General features: G+C 41.3%; 1 protein-coding gene across 2 annotated transcripts in view; it reads right to left on the reverse strand.

Moving 5' to 3' along the window:
- The window catches only part of Arap2 (ArfGAP with RhoGAP domain, ankyrin repeat and PH domain 2), a 179,670-nt gene extending 161,900 nt beyond the window's left edge, over positions 1-17,770 (reverse strand). For both annotated transcript variants that reach the window (XM_059275892.1, XM_059275891.1), the window contains exons 1-2: positions 17,648-17,770; positions 341-1,395 (exon numbers count right to left, since the gene is read on the reverse strand). In XM_059275892.1, coding sequence (XP_059131875.1) covers positions 341-1,236 — 896 coding nt within the window. In that variant the 5' untranslated portion in view covers positions 1,237-1,395; positions 17,648-17,770. The remainder of the gene's footprint in view (positions 1-340; positions 1,396-17,647) is intronic.
- Positions 17,771-18,837: the final 1,067 nt, after the last annotated feature.

Genomic DNA, 18,837 nt, shown 5'->3' on the forward strand with positions numbered 1-18,837 from the left:
CGTGACCTATGCTAATGGAACACAGTACTGGATGAGGAGAGAGGATGAAGGAAGGAATATGGGGGTGGGGGAAGCAAGGGGAATGGACGTTGCCCCAGTGAAACAGGGAAAGGCTACATTCCCCAGTGGCTATGAAATAGACTCTGGGGAGTTACAGGTAGTACAAATAACATGGGGGTAAAACATCTGGAAAAATAAAGAACAACAGAAAGGCTGGTTCAAATATCCAGAGGTCAAATACACAGAGGTTAGCCTTAGGAAGAAACTTTGAAAATACTGTTGTTAAACATGAATAAAATCTCCCATACTGAATACAGAAAGTTTCTGTAACACTTCTTACCTCCCTGAAATTGCTTTTGTTGGCCCTGGGATCTCTGGTACAGGTCGATGTCTCAGCAGAAACGATCGAGAAGGTCTGGAGACCAGCTTGCTCCGGCTTCTCATGGGTGTGTGGACTGGTGATGAGGGAACATACAGATCATTCACAACCATCTCTCCTTGAAACTGAAAGAACGAGGCTGGAGGGGAGCTTCCTAATGAGCCATTGGTACCATTTCCAGAATGTGTTTCTGATGTTGGATAGTCCACAGAGGGAAGACATTCAGGGTTTGTGCTAAGAGCCTTGCTGGAATTTTCTGATATCAAGTTGACTTTTCCTGTTTGTTCTTCTCCAGCTGTACAGTCCACAGCCTTCTGGGTAATCAAAGAATCTATTTTAACATTTACACCACCAAATAAAGAATCTTGCGAAGAATCCACAGTCTGGTGTTGCTCTTCTTCTGGAAAGGGCAAGTCTTGTGGAGAAAGGGATAGCTTATCTTGTGATTTAGGAGACTGGCAATTTCCTACACCAAAGGTACTCATTGTAACCGTCTCCAACGGTGTCAGGCCTGGTCTAGGAATACTAACGGAATCAGAAAATTCTACACAGGTGTTGTTGCTGGAAGATGGAGGATTGTGAGGCTCTTCTGGGGTGTTGCCATTCTTTGCTTTATGAACATTTGCATATATTGGGATGTCTTGCATTTTTGAAAAGATCATTTGTAACTGTTTAAGTATCCTCCTACGGTGTCCTGTTGGTGAGATTCCAATCTGGTGTAGCACACTATCATTTATCGATGTACAGTCCTTCACAGTATAAAAGCCAAATTCACGGAAATGTAAGAGGTACTGCTCCAAATTGATGCTCATTAGGAAATCTCTAATGTCCACATTTACTTCACTGACTGAGGACATAATGGTGGCTTCATTACTACCTGAGTTTTAAAAAGCAGCACAATGATACACACACAAGGATGTACTTCTTATGTTTTTTTTCTCTCTATCACTTTTTATAATGTTTTCAGAATGTTATTTTCTAGTTTTAGAATGTCATTCCTGTTCATATGCTGAAGCCTGAAAAAAAAACAATTAGGATATTTTCATTATTATGAAATATAATATATATGTATATATTTATATATAAACTATATAAATAGTTTCTTTCAGTGGTGCTAGGAATCAAGCCAAAATCTTCAGACATGCTAAGCAAGCACTTTACCCCCAAACTCCATTCTCAGCCCAGGATCCTTCAATTAGTAAAGCCTAGTTTTACACCAAACTTACCCTGTGAAAACAAAATAGACATTAAGGGTACATTTGCTACCTGCTGAGATTGGATTCTTTGGTGCATTGAAAGCCAATCCCTAGGCTTAACACAAAGTTGCAGACCAGAAATGATACGATAATACAAAAAGATTTTAGAAAAAGAAAAAAATGAGTCTCACAAATATAAGGTATATACATGTGAAAACAAGTTTATTTCTATCATTAACTGATAAAAGCACAAGTAAAATGATAAGAAAGACCAGTTTTCAAAGCATTTGTGAAACAGTTTTATACTGGTCACCAAAAAATAAAAAATAAAAAAAAATAAAAATAAAAAAATAAGCATTCAAAAAAGTAGAATCACACAGCTGGGTAAGATAAAGACCTGGTTAATATTCTATATACAGGGCAATACAATAATATCTGAAGATAGTAATTCCCTGAATAAAATTCCAGGTGCTACTAGGAACTTCCCGAGGCTTACTTTCTAGTCAAATAGTAAGCGGCCAGTCAGACACAAGACTTAGAATTAATATTAAATATTCACAGGGTGGTGTATTAAACAAGAGCCCCCAAGACACTGACAGTCTTGATGTCTAAGTTCCTGGTAATTTCTCTTCACTAACTTCTGTTAGTTTCTGGCTGTTAAGAAGCAGGCAGACCCTCTTGCACCTTACATTTCAAAAGAACAGGTGGCATTATGTGTTAACAATCAATATTAACACGCAAGAGAACACCAGCTGAATGATAATTTAGGTAATTCTTAAGTACATTAATTAGCAGGAAATATAGTAATACAAGGGTGAAATGTAAAAGTTTAAAGGTCATGTTTTCCTTCAACGTGTTCATAGCAAGTACATTTTTCTCCCAAAGTTTTATGCATTTTTCCAACCTTACTTGTATTTTCTTCCTTCCTTCCTTCCTTCCTTCCTTCCTTCCTTTATTTTCTTTTCTTTTCTTTCTTTCCTTTCCTTTTCTTTTTTTTTTTTTCTTTTTCAGTAGTAAGGATGGAGACAAGGACCCTATTCATGCTATGTGAGCACTCTTATCACGGAGTGACACTCCCTACCCTTTCTACTTTGTAAATAAAGCTTAAAATGATCTCACTGGTCTTGAACTGATTCTTTAGACAAATCTATGAAGCACTGAACTCATCCAAGAGTAGCAAATCATTACAGGTATGTGCCACCAGGTGTAGCATCACCAGCCTTTTAAAAAGCCAACTGGTATCAGTGCTAGATATATGGGTGTGTTGAGTATGTGCAGCTATCTATACCTCATGCTTCAAGGGAAAAAAAAAATAACTGCATAAAAGTTATAACACAACATAAAACAAACAAGATAAAATTCCCTAAGCAATGTCCTTTCTGCAGTGTGTCTGGAAACCACAACTGCTGTTGCCCTCCAAAGGGCACTGGATAGACTCAGCATGTTCCAGGGAACAAATGTAACAAGCTATTGCCTTGAATATTTAAAAAGATCAGCAAACACTGTCAAAAGATAGAGCTTCAGAGAACACCCACCTTCATCAGGCCTTACAACAGAAGCAGAGAAATTCAGATGCCAGAGAGGAAAGCAGGAAATGCCTGTGTCAGGGCGGGTATGGGGGAGGGAGCTAACCCACACTACCAATACAGCTGATTGTGCAAACTTTCTTCTTCTTTATTTGTTTTTTGTTTTTTGTTTTTTTTTTTCAGGACACTGGCTGGAACTAACTGCTACAATGTATAAAATAAGTGAGTTTAGAATCCAGCACATTATAAGTTATAAACATAATGAATTGCTTAATAATTTTAAAGGCTCAGAAGCACTGTCCCTTTGGGAAAAATAAATTCCAAATGGCACAGTCATGGTTACCAGCCCTCAAAATAAACCTATTAGCACACACACAAAAAAAACAATTTTAACAAAAGATATACATATTCAAAGAAAATATCAGATCTTGCCGGGCGGTGGTGGCGCACGCCTTTAATCCCAGCACTCGGGAGGCAGAGGCAGGCGGATCTCTGTGAGTTCGAGGCCAGCCTGGGCTACCAAGTGAGTCCCAGGAAAGGCGCAAAGCTACACAGAGAAACCCTGTCTCGAAAAAACAAACAAACAAAAAAAAAAAAAAAAAAAGAAAATATCAGATCTTTCCATAAGTGTCATCCATCTACCACCCAGTCACCCAAATCTGAGACCCACATCTGAAAACCCCAGCATACCCTTGTCTAAGTACATACAAGGAACAGGAAAACTACTGATTTTATTCTTTGCTACAGACTAAGTTGTGGCCTCCACCCTAAAATCCCTATGCTAAAGCCTTAGCCTTCAATGGGACTAGATTTGGAGACAGTGGTTTCTGGGAACTAATTACTTAAATGATGCTGTTCTGATACAATAGGATTAGATCCTTATAAGAAAAACCACAGAGCTTGTTATTTCCCTGACCAGGTCATAACAACTCCACCCAACTGAGGACATGGCAAGAAGAGAGCTCCCACAAGAATAGAATCAGAATCTGCAAGCCAGCAACTTGACTCAGCCTCTAGAACTATGAAAAATGCATTTCTGTTCTTTAAGCCACACGGACTGTAGTATTTTGTTGTATCAACTGGTCTCACTCACATATTCTTCCATTCTTGCTGCCTGTGCTATGGCCCAGGACCTGCTAATACCTTTTGCCTGAAAAAACTGCAACCATTTCTGAATAAAACCCTCATTCCACGTACCAGTGAATTATCAAAATTCATGGTCTCAAAATTGTCAAATTGAACTTTCTTATAGTGCCATGTCACATGCTAGCCTCTTGTGCAATAATAATAATAATAATAATAATAGCAGCAGATTCTACTGATGAAAACAGCAAGCATATGCCAAGTATCATGCCTTATAAATGTTTCCTTGTAGGAAGTCAATCCTGTTAAGAACTCTACTATTTTATTCAAACTATTTCAAACAGTCTGATAGCATCCCTTATTCACTTCACCTCATTGTTAACTGTTTTTCCTCTGAGGCAGGAAGCTCGTTATTTTTGTTCCTTTAGCATATGTTGCATCTGCTTGTCTATGCACCATGTACAGTTCTGAGGAGGCAGGTATTACCTCCTCTAAGTAGGTAACAGTTGGACCCCTAAAATAGAACAGCATGCCCTTTTCTCCATATGTATCTATAACTAGTGCTTAGAATATGAGTTATAGAACTGGACTGGTCAGGGATAGAAGTGGTTGAAGGACTTGTATTGCTAGATTTGTTTGTTGTGTGTGCGTCTGTGTTGTTCTCGTACACAGCCTTTCCTTTCACAGTACATACTTTATTTCCTGGGTGTCTGAATCAAGGACAGATACATCAATGTTCTACTCATAACCATCTCTCTGCTACCATTCACCATGCTAAGTATAACTACAGGACAATTTTGGAGACATGGAAGAGACTCTCTACCCAGAGACCTTGCAGTTCTTTACACTTTAATACTAGATCTGTATTCCAGTCACCTGACTTTTTAACAGTCTGATTTCAAGGGCTGAGCAACCAATGGTGTTCACACATTTATCTTTTCCTAGGAGACTTTAGCTCCAAAAAAAGTAATGAGATACAAAGAGACAGGACCACTCTTAAATATGAGACAGCAGCAGCCCTCTGTGCTTTGACTTCCCAGGGGTAATTGGGAGGCATGGTATGACTCAGTGGCTCTCCAGGAACTGGTGTAGGAATCTGCTAGACAGCAACACCTACGGACAGCAGGACTAGAAATGCCTCTTAACCCCGTCCAAACATGATTGGGTTGTGTACTGAAACTTGGTAATTTGAGTTCCAAATCCTCTACAGTTCTCAAGCGTGCTCTAGTGCACCTTATCACTCATTTCGCTTGAGTGGAAAACCTTCTTAACACTCTGCACACAATACAATGCACACAAATCTGGGGTCAAACTATGTTCAGGTCTTGCCTCCTTCACTTCCTAGAAGCATGAACTCAAATAAAGGTCCAATGCGATGATTCAGTTTCGTTTTCTGTAAAATGCAAACACTCAGATGTACTCGAGCCTTGGTATAGGTCAAGTGGCAGAAGCCATTCCACTAACACACTGCCTAGTGGTCACCCATACTATACATTCAACTCCATTACAAGATTTATGTTCACTATTTGTAAGTACCCACTGTTGATTCCTTTCTATTCTTCGAGAAAGTACAGGGCCAGAGTTAAAAATTGTAGAGAGGAGTTTAGGTTCCATGGAAGGAGATCTTATTCCATGTCATGAAAAAGAACCAGGTTCTTTAGCCCTACTCAGTATGATAAATTGCACAGAGAGAGTTTCAAGTATAGACTTTGGCCTGCTTTCCTTGATTCAGCCACCCACAAGAATATATGCATATGACAAAGAAAGGTAAAAACTAGGCATTAAAACGCAACACAAGCCTGTGTGTGTGCGTGCGCGCGCGCACACACACACACACACACACACACACGCACCCCTATTTCTTTTTTTATTCTAGCTTTGACACCATCTCTACCACCCCTACCAACTTCTCTCCACCGTTTAAATGTGTTCCACACCATTTATAAAGTTCTGGGGTGCTAGATACAGATGTATGTGGAGAAAGGAACATTTCAGTCTCCATTTGAAGGTTATCCTGATCTCTTAATACCCTAAAGCAATGGTTCTCAACCTTCCAAATGCTGAGACCCTTTCATACTGTTTCTCATGCTGTTGTGACTACCAACCATAAAATTATTTTGTCACTAATTCGTAACTGTAATATTGCTACTGTTATGAATCCTAATGCAAACATCTGTGTTTTCTGTTGGTCTTAAGCAACCCCTGTGAAAGGGTTTTTGGACAACCAAAGGGGTCTCAATCCACATGTCGAGAATCACTGTCCTAAAGGGTAATTGAAGGAACATGGAGAAGGAAAGATGTTTGTTGTTGTTTTGTAGAGAAAAGAAGCAAGAAAGCCATGTTTCTGTTAGATCTCAAAGACTAAGAAAGTTTTTTTTTTTTTTTCATGCTAGTTAGGCTGTTGCGACAAAATACCTTAGACTAGATAATTTATAAACAATAGATAGCATTGCTCTCAGTTCTGGAACACAATCAATTCAAGAGGAAGGGACCTGGAGTTCCAGTGTCTGGGGAGGGTATGCTCCTCCCAGATATGCTCTTACATTTGGCAAAAGAGCAAAAGAAATAAAACGCTCCCTCTTTCCATCTTATAAACTCACTAATCTTATCCACAAATGTTAACCACTTCCCAAACGTCCCACATTTAAAGACTGCTACTCTAGGGGATCCTGTTTTCACACACACATGATCTGAGAGGATGAACACATTCAGACCAGTCTTAGCCATATTCTGCACATTCCATGGGATACTTCAGTATAAAAACAGAAAGTCTAAACCAAAGTGACCTGGATCAGATAACAGGTCCCCACATACAAACCTTGTGCATGTGGGTATTTAGTCTCTCTATACTTCAGTTTCCTCAACAGGAAAATGGGTATAAGCAGTTCCTATACCTCCCCCATTGGGCTGCTATGAGAAGTTAATGCTTTAATACATTTGAAGTATTTATAACACCCAACTAAGACACATAATGCTAAGTCAGGGTATCCCATTATTATTTATTATTTCCCATTATTATTTTACCATAATACATTCTGTCAAGATGTTGATTCTAAAAGCTTCTAAAGCTTCCCAATAAACGCCAGTCAAAGAATATGTTTATAGACATCCTACAGCATATGTTGAGGGATGGTACAAATGATGGGCATGACAAACATGACTGTGCACATGACCATACTATCCTGATGTACTTCAATGAGGAAGCACACAGAAGGGGAAACACCACTTAGACTCATATGATATAAGCCTGACCTATGTGTCACTTAATAAACAGTTTTATCATCTTGCCAAGCTCCACCCTGAATTCAACTACATATCCTTAATTCCCTGCTGCCACAGGAGGCTACCACTCAATCTACCTTCTTATTTACCTTAGACCACTACAGTAGGTTCCTGAACCAATATCCCCAACTCTGTATTGGCGCCCTCCCTGCACACACCAGATTCTTAATACCTGAAGCATTATGGTTAATTTTATAACAAAAGTCACATCATAAACACTCCCCACAACTTCCCAAATTCACTATCCCTGGCTTTCTGGCTCCACTGGCAACTACCAACTGGCCTCAGCCTGTTCCTAACATAGACCCTTTCTCACTTGAGCTTCCATCTCTCTCAATCTCCAGTGTGTTGTGGACTATTAGTTGAAGATGTGTTACATTTGTTTATGTAGTGGAACATTTGTCCAATGATGCAAAGACGTGTTTCATTCTTTTATGTTGCATTTGTTTAACTGTAAAGCTGTGTTACTGTGCCTGTCCAAAACACCTGATTGGTCTAATAAACAGCTGAATAGCCAATAGCTAGGCAGAAGAAAGGATGGGTGTGGCTGGCAGGCAGAGAGAATAAATAGGAAGAGAAAGCAGAGAAGAGAGATGGGGAGTTAGAAAAGGTGGAGAGAGGACACCAGGGGCCAGCCACCCAGCTAGATTGCCAGCCACAGAGTAAGAAGTAAAGAAAGGTATATAGAATAGAGAAAGATAAAAGCCCAGATGTAGTGGGTAGCCATTCCAGCTTTGATCTGGAAGTTCCAACCCCCATTGAGGCTTTGGTAACTGTCACACCTACAAGGCGGGGCCAAGAGAGGGCCCTGAAGACCCCAGATCCGGATATGCCTGCTCTCTTGGTTCCTGGACCCTGGACGCTGGAGGTAGACCAAGCAGAGTTCTCCAGAGAACACCGCTGGACTGCGCTAAGCCTTTCCCAGACTCTGTAAACTATCTATTCACTTGTAAGTTACCCCACAAAATAAACCGCCCTTTTAACTACATGGAGTGGCCTTAATAATTTCACCAATACCCAGAGGCAAAAAGGTAGATAGCATAATTTAAGAAAAGCTGGCTAGAAACAAGCCAAGCTAAAGCTGGCCATTTATAAGTAAGAATAAGACTCCGTGTATTTATTTTGGAGCTGGGTGATGGGCCCCTAAATACCAAAGAGTGAAAAAACAAACTACACCAGTGTATACTTCACATTCCCATGGTTCATGGCTCACTCCATAAGTTGCATGGTCTCATCAAATGTCCCTTTTTCTGGGAGGGCTTCCTCCACCTGCTACACTGGTAAGCATGCCTTACTACTCACCACTCTTTACTTTAACGTGCCCAATGCACTTTTTTTTTTTTTTTTTTTTTTTTACTACCTGACACCTCTTATCTATTCAGGATGACAGATAGGAAGTATTCATTGTTTTAAAATTCAGTCTTTCTAAGTTAGGAAGCTACTAAGGACCAGAGAGAGAATGGATTCAAATTCCTCCCATCCATGGAACTACTAAGAGTGCTTCGGGGTAGGAGCCAAATATGGCAGAAAATCAGTGGGAGCCACTCCAAATCATCTGCTGGGTACCTACAACCTCTCCTCCTGCCTCATGTAAGAAAAACCAGGCCACTTCACCTGTCTGTACCTTTCCCAGTAGAACTTGGTGACGTCTTTGAACCAGGAACGGAAACAAGTGACAACTTTGGTTGGCACCTCAGCCACTTCATTAAATAAAAGGGCACAGCTTGCTCAGTCAGGAAAGTTCTGGAATCACCTTTGTGGATTCTAATTCCTTATGAGAGGAAAAAAGAGCATTTGCAGAACTGAATTTCAGTGTATATTTAATCCATTATGAAAACACATCACCTTAACTCTAGGTGAATTAGAAGCTGCAATTTTAATGAAATAATAAGCTTAATAATCATAAACTCACATGATTAAGAGGAACTTTCGAAAATAGCAATAAAAGGGGGAAGAGATGGAGTGCTAAGTGAATAATGTAACTTTCAATTTCCTACAATGCATGTCTTACAGAGTCTAATAACAACGGAAGATTATTGTCTTCCAGAACAGTAGTTCCCAGTAGATTGGTACTGTCTCTTGGGGTTAGAGCCAAAGGATACTAGAAACTGTTTCTACTCATCTCAATGACTGAGTAGCACAGACAAGAGAGGTGATGTAATATATCCTATCATGGTACCAATTTTCACTCCCTACAACAAATCAGTTCCCCATATGTTGTGGGAACTATAGATGGTCAAAGAGAAAATTGTTTCTGCCTTCAACTTTCCAGCAAATGTTTAGACGACACGCAGCTTATTTCTTGGAAGATTAAAAGGCATCACGTCAATAGGATGCTGCACAAACTAGTTTATGCCACGGAGTGTAAAGAAGTTCACCTTCGCTTTGGGGAAAAATATAGTCTCAAGAAATGGGTATCACAATATTTGTGCAAAAAGCAAGTCTATTGTTTAGTACTGAGATACTAACTCCAAGTATCCATAAAGACAACACATTCAAAATCTTGTTCCACACAACCAAGCAGAAGAGAAAGTGATGCTGAGAAAATGTGTTTTTCCCCATTTTACTTAATTCCATAGTTTAAAGCAAACTAGAAATCTGAAGTTCTAAACTAACTCCCTTATTGTCATGGCCTTGTGTATTTAGCCATAAGATAAAAGTTGACTGCTCGCTATCCATCCCCACTGCCATTTCTTTACCAACTCAATTGATTATTTGGCAAAATTAAACTCCTTATAGGAAGACAAATTCCTCAACCTGGTCATCTTTCTTAAGTGTGATCACCCACAGGCTATATCTTCTCAACCCTAATGTTCTTAATTTAAACCACTAGCCCATCCCCATTTCTCCAGACACACTTATTCTCTTCCCTTTTTCCTAGGACTTACATTGTTAACAGCAGCCCATTGTTGTGAACCATCTGTATAGGGTCTCCTGTTATTTTGCAGCTCTCTTGGAAACAGGTCCTAGACCCAAAGGCTTTTAAAATAGGAGATAACAGTGAAGCCAAAATTCTAGAGATGGGATTTCACAACTCACGCTTTTGGCCTTGATGCTTCATTTTAGCTGCCCAATTAATCAAATGGTAGAAAGGTGATCATGTCATGTCCTTCTTCTCATTTGTGTCCTGTGCTTGAACACTGAAGATTCACCAGACCAGTGGTTCTCAACCTTCCTAGTGCTGAGACTCTTTAATACACTTCCTCACGTTGTGGGGACCCCTTAACCATAAAATCATTTCATTGCCACTTCATAACTGTAATTTTGCTACTGTTATGAATCATAATGTAAATATCTGATATGCAACCCCAAAGGGGTCAACAACCCACAGGTTGAAGACCACTGTATTAAAGAGTGCTACTTATATTATTATATTCCATAGTTGGCACACTCAAGTCTTATACAACTCTTAGGTTGACCATGGGTGTGGGTGTCCACATAGATCATTAAATATAAAAGCCTCAGTTCATTTACATGTTAATTGCCCCAGATTTAACAGCCAATAACAAGTTAATGGAAAACATCTTTGATGTCCTTTTATATAGCAATGGTAACAAACAATTTAGTAACATTTATTTTGCACCTACCATTGCACAAAGATAGTTTATGTGTAACTGTGGTAGAATTCCCCCGGCAAAATATTAAGCCAAAGTCAATCAATTAAGAACAAAACCATTTCCACTGATTAAACAAGCAGGCAGTGGTGAGAGCAAGAATACATCTGGACTGCAAGAGAAAGCGTTGACACAAAAAGACTTAACTTCCATTGAGAACAAATGGAGCAACCCAGTGCATGTAGACAGATGAATGGAATAATCCAAATGTGTACACAAGCAATGGGAGAGATAGTCTTTTTTTTTTTTTTTTTTAAAGAAATGAAAGCTGGAGAGTTGGCTGTCAGCAAAATACATGCTGTGCAAGCATAAGGACTTGAGTTCTGGTCCCCAATACCCATGTAAATGACTAGGTGGGCGTAGCAGCCTTCCCATAATCTCAGCACTCAGTAGACAAAAGACAGGAGATCCTGAGGTCAGACTGGTTAGCTAGAGCAGCAGAAGGTTAAGCTCTGGGTTCAAAGGAAAGACCCTACATGAATAAGTAAGACAGAAAAGTGACTTAGGTCCCTTCTGATTACCCTGAGATCCCCACATGCATGTGCACCCACACACCTGCATACACACAAGCAGGTATGCACACAAGGATGCATAACACATACAGATGCTGACAGAAAGAGAAAGAAAATTCTATTGCAATGTTGAATTGTTACCACTTTCTGCTAAGTAAAACAAGCCAGTCCTAGAAAGGAAAGCACCATATGAACACACTTGAAGAATTATCTTGAATTCATAGGAATCAAGAGTAAACTGGTGAGCATCAAGGAGGGATAGAGAAGTAAGGAGCAGTTTAATGGGCATAAGGATTCAGTTTTTGTCAGAGGAAAAAGTTCTAGAAATCTGTTCTACAAGAATGTAAACATGCGTAACACTATTCAACTGTACACTTCCAAAATGGTTGAAATGGTAATTTGATAAAGCAGAGAGGAGAGGGGAAATAGAATGAACTCTGTGTACATTTTCTTCCCCTCCTTTGACAGTTCCATTTTGAAAGTGCAGTACTATCAGTCTGTGAGATTTTCCTATTCCATCTGCCCTTAATCCCTTATTAATTCCACCCACACTAGATACCATAATGCCTGAATTCCAATCCAGGCTTCTCTACATTTTTATTTATATTATTTATCCTCTCCCTCCCTCCCCCTCCATTCTTCCTCCTTTTATTCCCCTTATCACTGGGGTACACACACAGGTGCAAGTGTGTGTGTTTGTGTTTGTGTGTGTGTGTGTGCGTGCGTGCACACGCGCGCACACATGGAAGTGCATATGAGTGCATTTATGTGTTTCTATTGTTGCGTTGAATATATATATATATATATATATATATATATATATATACCCCAGGTTTGCAGGCCCATGAGTTTCTGGAGTCGGGGGGTTTCAGTACTTTACCTCCTATATAGCAGCAGGTGTTCCGAGATTAGCAAGGCACCACTACACTCAACATTTTATGTGGGTTCCTAGGATTGAACTCAAGTCATCAGTCTTCAAGGCTAGTGCTTTTACCCACTGACCATATCCCTGACCTAGGTTTCTCTACATTTTAACTGAATATCTTCATAAAATTATTTAACTTCCCTGAAACACAAGAGTCCTTACTTCTAAGATGAGCATAACTTATCTCTTGTATTATAAAATGCCAATAAACAAGTACAAAGAAATATATAGTTATATACATACATATATACATGCTACATGGACATATATGTGTGTGTGTGTAAATATGTATATGCATATACATACATACATACACACGTACACAAACACACACATATACACATAAGTGTGTGTGTGTATACACACACACACACACAATGATCTAACATGAACTGCAAGCAAATGATGAGTGCTGGTTATTATTAATTCATCTATTATAATCAATATTGCACTTAATTATATCATATGATATGAATGCTCTGGATCTGAGTGTTACTCTTTGGCCTACATGGTAATATCAACTTTCTTTAAAAGAAGACTGTAAATTTTTTTTCTAATAAACTGCAAAGCACTTAATAAGAAGTAAGCACAGCTTTCTTAACCTAGTGAGATACGGACATGATTAGTGTCTTGAGACTGGAAGACTTTAGACTTAGGACACAGACCACAATGATTACAAAAGCTCCAAGCTCTGTTGCACATAATCTTTGTGGACTTCAACAATGTCTTTCCCTCTTGAATCTCACTATCGTCTTCTGATGAGCAGGGAACATAATAATGCATACAACTCAAGGCTCTTTTAAGGGGGAAATGTTTGCGTATGCACACGGCCCTTTCAATGGTTTCTGGCAAACAGCAAATATTTAGTCATTAGCTAGCTGCTAGATGCAAAATAAGTGAAACTTGATCTTAAAATAGCCAGATTCTAAGCAAAATCATTTGGCTTTTGGATCAAGGGGGAAAAAATTACTCTGAGACATTTTTATTTTACTTACTGTGCAATCAGAAAAACACAACTCTGCAATCTAAAATTCAGTACCTCTGTCAAAACCAGGAAAGTTAACTCCTTTACTTAGCATGAGGGGTTATTGCACTGTGCCATGTCAAATGCCTACATTGGTGTGTTTTAGATATCATCTTAATAGTTAAGTGCTTGATAATCTCCTTGGCCACAATACATCTCTCAAAGTTCCCATCTACATTTAAGTTAATTAGTTGAGGTTTGAAATTTCTCTTAAATTATAATGGAGAAATCTTTGAAGTAAAGCCATGATATGGGAACAATCAAAGAAAGAGTTTATCTTCCACAGTTTCCATGAGGAATGACAAGCAGAAACCCGCATCACTACGTCAATGCCCACCCATGTGCTCCAATACCTAGAACTGCTTCTATTGGAAAAAGGCCCTTTCCTGGCCCTAACTAGTCTGTAGCACTTCTGTAGCTGAACCTGATGCTTTGGAAACTTTGAACTGGGAGGCAGGCTGGTTTAAACACAGCTTTAAAGTTCAATTAACCCAGACAAAAACTGAAACAATATTACAGTTCAGTACAAAGTCCTTTAAATGTAGAGTTATGATATAAACATACTTTTTTATATGTGCATTACATCTCACTGTTGTAGTACAAATATCTATTCACCATCTCTGTGAATTTAAGAGCCACATTTTTAGACCAACAACCAGATGTTTCAAAATAGCCTACTGTGAATGTTTCCTCTCTGCATTTATAAATAGCGCCCTGACCTCTTTTCCAACTGAATTCAAGAGCTTCCTCTTGATGCTGTGATTCCTAAAGTCTCTTGTTCTTATGAAAAGACAAGTACTCCAACTGTCTCTGAACTCATATGCCCCTCTGTTTACATTTATGCCTTCAGTAAATATTTAAGGAACACTGCTCTATCCAAGAGAATAGTGGGAAATATTTTCAGTGCAAGATAACGGTACTTCTTATCTTACTTTTCGAACAGTGTCAGAGGCTACAGAGTGAAGATACAATGTCTTCCCTCCAGTAGTTTAAAAAAAGATCAGGCTTAGACATGAAAATACGCAAAGGAAATGGCATGGGCACAAACAACCGGCCCTGGGACAAATTGCTCAGTACAAGTGAAGAAGAACTGGGGAGACGGAACAATGTTCTCTGGAGAAGATGCATGCAAAACTAGCACTTACTCTGGGGCAATGGGAAAACTCAGAGTTTGTGACCTTGACTTTTACAGGGTTTGCAATATAACGCTTTATTTAAGTCACAGAGATCTGGCACCATCCTTTAAGATGAATGAGGGATTCTACAAGTCTCCCATCAACTTGAGGAGTATACTTAAAGTCTGTAGTAAGTCAGAGCTTTCCAAATACTGCAATGAGAGTAAGTGCTATTGAATAAGGAAGGTTTCCAGGAGAAAGGCCACAGGTGGAGACAACAAGGGCCAGCACCTGAAAGTAGACCAAAGGCCATGAAGGAGGCACAGCGAGAGAAGATAAACATCAGGCCACAGCAAGAAGACAGAGTAGGTGCAATGGATCTAGAGTTCAACAAGTTGTGATGTCAGAAAGGCAGGTGGTGTTAGCCAAAGACCTGGAAAACTGAAGAGTCTGCACTCCTTGAGAATGCCGTGAAAAGCTCTGCGCAGCCCTCCGACGATCTCCACCCCTGTAGTGCAAGTCATCTACCAACCAGGAAAAGACCAGTCTCCCTTGTTGGCGCACAGACCCAGTCTTACTCTCCTCCTATCGGGCTACACAGCATAGCCAGTGGAGGCTTTCTGTTTGTTTGCTTTTGTTTTTGTTTTACATTCTGTTTTTTGAGAACCTTCAGGAATGGTAAGCCATTTAAACAACCCATCCCAGATTAGTCCCTCTACATAAGTCTAAGTCAGAAAAGAATTCTCTCCACCTCTCACCAATGCTTTTCAACAAAATGCCTTCCTTCCCCCTATCAGAACACTGTGGTTCTCAATTGAGCATGGGTAGAAAAGTCTGCCCTGCTGAGTCAAAACTTCAAGAAAATTTCTGCACAGACAGAACAATTAGAATACCACTGCTATTGCAATCAAGAAAAAAAAGGGGGGAACCAAATGACTTCACTACTATTACACATTTGACTTGGGTGACATTTTACCTACATTTATTTATTTATGTGTGTGTGTGTGTGTGTGTGTGTGTGTGTGTGTGTGTACATGTGTGGGATGACACAGCCTTTGTATGGCAGTCAGGTGACAACTTACTACAGTCTGTTCTCTCCTTCTACCATAAGGCCCCGGGTCTTGGGGATCAAGCTCAGGTCATTAGGCTTGGTGGAAAGCATCTTCACTGCCTGAGCCATCAAGCCAGCCCCTGACCAGTATTTTTTTTGAAATCTAGTATTTTGAAATCTAATATAATGCACTCTAAAGTAGAAATGATTTAAGATGGCATCCCATACCCTCTACTTTTATATTCACTGTGTTTGGTTCAAGTAAAGGCATATTTCCAGCAGTAATGAGAAGTAATCCACCTGATGAGTGTTTTACAAAGAATCCAAAACACTCCACTGTCTAGCACGTACAAAAGCAAAGGCCAATAAGTGAATCAATAAACAAATCTGAAGAGGTGGTGGGATATGTGAGAACAGGAGCTATTAAAGCATCTGCTGCCATTCATGCTTTGAATTTCACATCACCTTCACCACACTGAGTTGCAAGGAAGTGTGTTACAAAGTAGCAAAACAAAAGGCAGTCTCCTTGGACCTCATGAAATCTGCAGCCCAGAATCCCCAGAAGCAGGTTTTCAAAACTGTAATTCATTATAACCTGAGTTCTACTTAACCATGGTAACTAAAAGCAGTTTAATCTGAAAAGCATTCATTGGTGCCCATGAGCCTCATAGCTGGGAACTTGAGATGTCAGGAAAACAAGAATTTGTTTTTAAGTGGACCATCAGCCTCTCCTTTCACAGACAACCCATAAAACCCATCTGACAGGCTTAGGGAGGAAGGAAAAAATACAAGACAGCAGATCCACATAAATCAGTTTTAACAAGCCATTTGACTTACCCTCTAGGTACATTTTATTTTTTAAAAAATCTTTGGCTCTGACACATAAAGGCAATATAACACCTTCTTGGTGTGAAGACCCACCTTAAATGTGTGTTCAGTCTCTCCTTGGATGGGAGCCAGGGGATATTTCCATTTTAGGATGTAGCCTACTTGCACGACCCACTTTTTTTCTCTTTTAAACATTGTTAAATGGTGGAATACCAAGTGCCTTCGCCCTCCACATTTCTCTTGTGAGTGTATAAAAGTCATAAATAACACTCTTATAGAGATTCCTTTTCTTCCAAAAGTTACTGCACTCATAACCACTTGCAAACAGGCAATGCTCCCTACACTTCTGGTGCAGAGCGCTTAAGTGAGAAGAATCAATACTGGGCTCGTAAGTACAACGCTATTATTGGTAATAACAATGACATCCGATTAAATGTACTTTTAAAAATAGCTTATTTCAATACTTTAAAAACAACTTATATGCCCCCTAAGCCTCCTATACTTCAAGGACAAACTTGGTGTCGCTCTATCAACTTCCAAGAGCCTGAGACAGTTTTCCACACAGTGTAGCTAGTCACTTCTTTTTCGTATTTTTCCTCTAATTATCAAAGGTTCACAAGACAACTCCACAAACCTTCTTCCAAACCAAAGTAACTCCAGATCACCACAAAGAAATCCAAGACTGATTTAAAAAAAAAAAAAAAAAGACAGAATGAAGTAAAATAAAACTTACTTTAATTAATAGATGGACACCAATTCTCCCACGAGAACTGCTTCCCACACCAAAGGAGAAAGAGCTGCCTGGTAAATGCACTCTGGAGAGGTCCCCGGGTACAGTGCTGGGTTCAGGCAGGTGGAGGCCGAATGATTGTAATTAAAGTTAATTAACAGGGCTGCCGTCTTAAGTGTGTAACCAGCAGGGTGCGGGGGAGCACGGAGCCCCAAGTCATTACCTCTACCAAGAAAATAACTCGGTGCCTGGAACTCGCCCAGGCTGCCTTTTGGTCGGGGGCGTGGGGCGTGGAGGAAGGGACGAGGCGGAGGCCGGTGGACTGGATTGTCACCCGGGCGGGTCAAATCTCAGAAGCAAGTGCAGCCTTCAGATCACTTACCGGCTCTGGTTTCTCTTCCGGACGCCCACTCGCGGGGGAGCGCGATCCAAGCGGTGCAATCCAGAAGAGCCCGAGCACTGTGCGAGCCCCAAAAGCGCGGCGCGGCGAGGCGTCCTCTCCACCCGCCACCCGCCCCCGGGGACTGTAACCGCGGCCGGCAGCCCACCCCGGGGACTCGCCTCGCGCGCGGCCGCCGAGCCCGGGCAGCGCAGCGCCGGCTTGTCCCCGTGGGGCGCTGTCACCGGCGGGCGGACCCCGCGCCGCACCTGGAGGCGGGAGCGCGGCTGGGCTCGGCGAGCGCGCAGCCCCGGAAACGGCGCCCGCCCGGGCCGCCCAGGTGCTCGGCGCCGCGCCCGGGTGCTTCCTCCCGGGCCCCGGGGGCGGGGATCCGCGGCCGGCGGGGGCGGCCCGAGCTCAGCGGCGGGGGTGGCAGGGCAGGCCGTCCCGGTTCCGCAGCATTGCTGCGCGGCTGAGTCAGCCTGCCACCGCTTGGCCGCGCCTGCCGCCCAGGCCACCTGGAGCGCCTTTGCCCAGTGAGGACCAGGGGAGGGCGCGTCTCGGGGTGTGGGGTCGTCGGAGCTGCCACCCTCCGGTAGGGACCCTTGCTGGGCTCCTACTGCCCGGTGCCCGGGGTTGGGCGCGCTGATCTAGGCTGGTGGCCGCTGAAGGGACAGAACCTTGCCGCCGCCTCTGATTGCAGAAGCTTACCCCACCGAGAACTTTCCCTGTTGCCTCAGCGTTTCCCAAACTTCATACTCATCTAAGACACCGGTTTTACCAGGTTCCCGGAATCAGCGTATTGGCCAACCCTTCAGTAGGATTCTCCCAGTCTCCGCTGTGGCCAGAGACTAAGATCCCCTTTTCAAGATGAATCTGAGGAGCAGCCTAATATCAGTGTCCAGAGAAACATCTCCACCTGGGCAAAGGTCTCAGACTGTGGGGTTGTTAGAACCTGGAAGGACTTTCTCTTCTCTGAGCCGGTCCTTGCCTGATCTTGGTGATAAAATGAAAAGAGAGGATCCCAGAAACCTACCTGAGAGCAAGTAGGGTCATCCCTAATCTGCTTCGTTTTACTGTTTGAGGTTTGCTTTGTTTGCTTGTTTTTAATAGATTACCTACCTGAATTTCTCTCTCCCTTAAAACATGAAAGTCCTTATCTTTGCGCTCTATCTGTTGACGAAAGTGATGCA

Source organism: Peromyscus eremicus, chromosome 10 (genome assembly GCF_949786415.1).
Source record: "Peromyscus eremicus chromosome 10, PerEre_H2_v1, whole genome shotgun sequence".
Taxonomy (NCBI): domain Eukaryota; kingdom Metazoa; phylum Chordata; class Mammalia; order Rodentia; family Cricetidae; genus Peromyscus; species Peromyscus eremicus.